Here is a 4,755-nt window from a genome sequence, read left to right on the forward strand (position 1 = left end):
CTCTGGCTTCAGCAGCCGGTGGTGTGAGAAGTCAGGAGCTGTTACCCAAGAGCAGAGCAGGGATCTTCGTTTCTCGCTGCCTGTCCCCTCTCGAGGAGCTGAGGTGTCAGCTTTTTGGTGATGTTCTTCGTGCAGGGATTTTCACGGCGTGCAGCCTGACTTCCCAGCTAACCGAACGTCGAGGGTCAAGGTGCCTTCTTAACCAGTCACAGAGGTCCCTCTTTGGCAGAAGAGGACGGTGTCCTGTTTGTTCAGATCTGTCTAACCAAGATGCTGCCCGGCACCACCAGCTGTGCTGGGGCACCTGCAACAGCAGATGGAGACGGGCGATCCTGGATCCTTTTGTTCGTGGCTTATCCATTAGGGTTAATTATCAGTAGCGATTCATATCTAGTTTTTGTTCACAAGTCTCTAAAATGTCCGAGGCCGCTGTTCTTTGAGAAATCTGTGTCTGTATCTCGACAACTGGCTGTGTGAGGCCCCTCCCTTCGTGGGCCTGATCTCAGAACGCTCTTGGTCTGGTCCTTCAGTCTGAACCCTGGCCTCTGTTTTCTGCTTTTACTGCAGCAAATTGACGTTTTGTGCAGTCGGTTACAGACCCGAGCTGCATCTTGCACAAAGCATTTTCCAAGAGGCTCAAGACGGTGCCCCTAAGACCGCAGAGCCCCAAACCTCCTTTGCAGGCGTCGCTGCTGGGTGCTGCTGGGTGGCAGCGATGTCGTTGACAGTGGTTCAGGCAGTGGCTGATCTCTGGCAGAAACACCAGTGGCAAATGGCTGTGCTTATTGATTGTGCCTGTAGCGAGCCCTGATCCTCTTCCGTGCCGGACGTACGTGCAAGTGTCGCTCTGAGCAGCAAGGAAGGAATAGCTGCAGCGGGGGAGAGCTCTGCCTGCATAATGTGAGTCCATCACGTGTCACGAGAGCCACGACAGTAGTAAAGTCCGAGTCACTGCTCTTGGGTGTCAGGAGTGAAGGGCACTGAAGCCCTCAGCCCCACGAGTAGCTGACGGCTGCTGAGCTGCCCTTGCTCCCTGAGAAGATGGAGAGTTGTTTCAGCTCTCTGCACTTGAGGTCTGTGTGTTGAAGTTTGGCCCTGCTGTACTGTTCAGCCCAACAAGCGAGGGTGAAGCAGAAGATGCTCGACAGTGCCAGGTCTGAGTGGCTGAATTCCCAGCCCCAGACAATTTCAAACCCTGCCTGGGGCAGCGAGTTCAAGTCCCGGCGTGCTCTTGTGCCAATGTGAGGTGGATGTTAAGGCGGTTCCTTCTTCAATAGCAAAACTAAAGCACTGGAAATAAGTCATAGAATCGTTTGGGCTGGAAAAGCCCTTTCAGCTCCTCGAGTCCCCCCGTTCCCCAGCACCGCCAGGTCCCCCTGACCCCTGTCCCGCAGCAGCACCTCCACACGGCTGGGAAACCCCTCCAGGGATGGGGACTCCACCACTGCCCCGGGCAGCCTGGGCCAGCCCGGGACAACCCCAGTGGGACAGAAACGGCTCCTCAGGGACAACCTCAACCTCCCCTGGCACAATGTGAGTTGTCATCTTAGTGACTTGTGTGTTGCCACCTCATTTCTGCTTACAGAAGGCTCAAGATTGGTAATGTGGCCTGGCAATCCAGGGGCTCTGAAGTGGTAGTGAAATGGGCATGAGGCTGCACTTGAGCTGGGCAGAGAGACTCTGAGTGACTCTCCAAGCTGAGCGCAGGCTGCGGTTGGAATAGTCACTGCTCCGGGGGGGATTCTTTAAGGAAACGAGTCGCTGTTTCTGTGCAAAACCTGCAAGGCACCAAGTGGGCGGTGAACCGCCAGGGTCTGGCCATCTCCCTGGATCGCAGGCAGCGTCCCCGTGAAGGCGGATTTGCTAAGACAGGAGATGCGTGTGATGGTGTTGGTACAGAACAAGCTGTCTGCGTATTCCTAGAGCGAGCGGGCCTGGAGTCACGGGCAAAGCTTTCTTCTAAATATAAAAATGCTGTAGTAAATGGACCTGTGGTCGGCGTGGCGCTGGGAAGCGCTGGAGCTGCGTTAACTGCTGTGCTGTTAAACCAGACGTGCCTGAAGGCAGGCTCAGCGAAGCCAGAGCCGATGCCAAAGGCAGATTTTTCTCGTGTTTGCCTTGTCATGCTTATCCGCTTGTGAAAGGCTGCGGCAGCCCAGCGAGGCCGTGACGCAGCCGGGCGCAGCGTTGCTGATGAAGACAGGCCCTGGGAGGGAAGGGGGGTCCTCGGTGTAAGCTTGAAAATGCCCTTTGTGTTAACCACCGCTGCTTCGTCACCAGGCCAGGCTTTTCGACGAGCCTCAACTGGCCAGTCTCTGCCTGGAGAACATAGACAAGAACACGTCGGACGCCATCAACGCGGAGGGCTTTACTGACATCGATCTGGGTGAGCTTTTGTCCCTCCTCCCACTACGTGCTTGCGTAACAAGCCTGCAAAGTTATGATTGGTCAATACTGGGCACCTCGGTGGCTTTGCAGTTCTGGAGCAATCGGAGCGAGCAGTCTCTGGCCGGAGATAAGGCCTTTGTTTGCAGAAGTGCCCTGGAATCTGCCTGCTTCGGTGCAGCTTGGAGTTTTCCGGGCATGACACAGAGCCCGTTTCCTCTGTTGACGCTGGCAGGTTTGGGGTGGGCGTAACTGGCCTCCTTCTGTGGAGCCTGCGTTGCTCGCTGAGGCCTTGTCAGGTTTTGGAGTGCAAAAGGTGTTGTGTTTCTGGAAGCAAGAACTGGCCATTTTAATTACCGTGTGCAGTTTCCAGACTTGCTGGGCACACTTAATCAACATTAAAATCCAGGCTTTAACCTTCTTCTAATGAGATGGACCGTGGAGGTAAGGCCACGGTATCTGTCTGGCTTTCGTGCCGCTTCCTCCACCCAGAGCTGGCGTCAAGTCAGCTGCAATTCATTCTGCTGCATTTCCATTAACATGCCAATTAAATGGGCTCCGTTTGCTGCTCCGGCGAGCGAGTTCCTTATGGAGTACGCAGACAGATCTTCCCCAGAGGCTGCAGGCAGCACTTGTGGGAGATGCTGTTTTAAAAATTGCTTCTCTTTTCCGTCCCTTGGCTGTACACAGGGTACTGCTGGCGAGGTCGCCTCGGGGGACTTGGGCTGGTGCCTAAAGCTGTCGCTGTCTGTCCTGCCTTGCAGACACCCTGGTTGCGGTGCTGGAGCGGGATACCCTGGGGATCCGGGAGGTTCGTTTGTTTAATGCGGTGGTTCGCTGGTCGGAGGCTGAGTGTCAACGGCAGCAACTTCAGGTGATTCCAGAGAACAAGCGGAAAGTTCTGGGCAAAGCGCTTTCTCTTATCCGCTTCCCCTTGATGACTATTGAGGAGTTTGCAGCAGGTAACTGAACAAAGGCGTTTCTGGCAACCCTGGTCTTTGCTTTCTCTGAACTGCAGAGGATCGAAAATGGATTTTCTCTGCGTGTCCTGTAGTAATTTAAATTGGAGATTAGCCCCCGTTCCCCCTGACCTGCCAAACCCACTGTGTAAATGCTGTTTCATCCCTGATCATTCACTCTGGTTTTAAAGGCTGTGGAGCCCCGTCAGGTAGGAGCAGGTTGGCCCAACCTGTGTGCAAGTCCAGAGAGCGGAGATCCGAGCAGAGGTTCACGTGTTTTCCTGTCTAACCACTCCAAGTGCTTAAACTACACAAAGCTGACGGAGTTGTGATGGTTGTATGTAATAATTGATGTTTCTCTCCACCCTCTGTTTGCTGTGCCTGGAACCCCGTGGTGGTGTGGGCCATGTCTCGCTGATGCTGTTCAGAGCAGAGCCCCATAACAGAGAAAAACTTCGCAAATGTTCTTAGAGCTGAAGGTTGGCGTGTTTAGTCTGTGTCTCAAAGCATTCTCCAAGTTCACGCTGAGATCCTGATCTACAAAGATGTCTGAATCATTTCATGGTTTTGACTAAAGATTTTTTTTTTGTTTTGTTTTCATTGCCTGTTGTCTTTGACTTCATCCTCTGGTGATTCTCCGTGGACTGAAAACTGGCAACTGGCTTAAATCATTTTCATGCTAAAAGACACCATGGAGCCGTTTTCAAAACTGAAACTTTTTAGGCTGCAGTAGTGTGGCCGAAGCAGCAGAAGGGGTCACTGACACCACTTCCTTCACACACCCCTTCTCCACGGCCTCAGCTTTCGACAGCTGATGTACATCCTTCAAGATGTACATCTGTGTTTAGAACTTGGTACCCGTCTTGTGTTGTGCCTGTCACAGCTGCAGGCTGGTCTCGGGGAGATGAATCTCTTCAGAGACGGTCAGGGCGGCAGGATCTGTTCACCCGAGCTGGGTGGCTTTCCCTGGTGTTGGCCCAGGTGGACGCAGAGCACGCTCTGTTCCTTGGTGAACATCGTGCTGAACAGCAGCTCTGCAGCAGGGCGCAGGCTCGTGGTCCAGCTTGACAGGAGAGATTGTCCTCTGTCAGGTGGTGTTACAGCCCCTGGAGTGGTTCGTGTGTACAAACGAGCTTTGCATTTTTCTGTAGGTCTTGTTTAGAACCACAGAACCGTTTGGGCTTAAAGCCCTTTCAGCTCCTCGAGTCCCCCCGTTCCCCAGCACCGCCAGGTCCCCCCTGACCCCTGTCCCGCAGCAGCACCTCCACACGGCTGGGAAACCCCTCCAGGGACGGGGACTCCACCACTGCCCTGGGCAGCCTGGGCCAGCCCGGGACAACCCCAACGGGACAGAAACGGCTCCTCAGGGCCAACCTCAACCTCCCCCGGGGCAACTGGAGGACGGCACCTC

General features: G+C 54.4%; 1 protein-coding gene across 1 annotated transcript in view; it reads left to right on the forward strand.

Annotated features, from left to right (window-relative positions):
• The window catches only part of LOC104497217 (BTB/POZ domain-containing protein 2), a gene marked incomplete at its 3' end in the record, with an annotated part of 12,558 nt that overhangs the window by 4,107 nt on the left and 3,696 nt on the right, over window positions 1-4,755 (forward strand). The window contains exons 3-4 of the mRNA XM_010140441.1: window positions 2,281-2,386; window positions 3,150-3,347. Of these exons, the coding sequence (XP_010138743.1) occupies window positions 2,281-2,386; window positions 3,150-3,347 (304 nt within the window). The remainder of the gene's footprint in view (window positions 1-2,280; window positions 2,387-3,149; window positions 3,348-4,755) is intronic.

This window comes from Buceros rhinoceros, unplaced genomic scaffold (assembly GCF_000710305.1).
Source record: "Buceros rhinoceros silvestris isolate BGI_N320 unplaced genomic scaffold, ASM71030v1 scaffold39627, whole genome shotgun sequence".
Taxonomy (NCBI): domain Eukaryota; kingdom Metazoa; phylum Chordata; class Aves; order Bucerotiformes; family Bucerotidae; genus Buceros; species Buceros rhinoceros.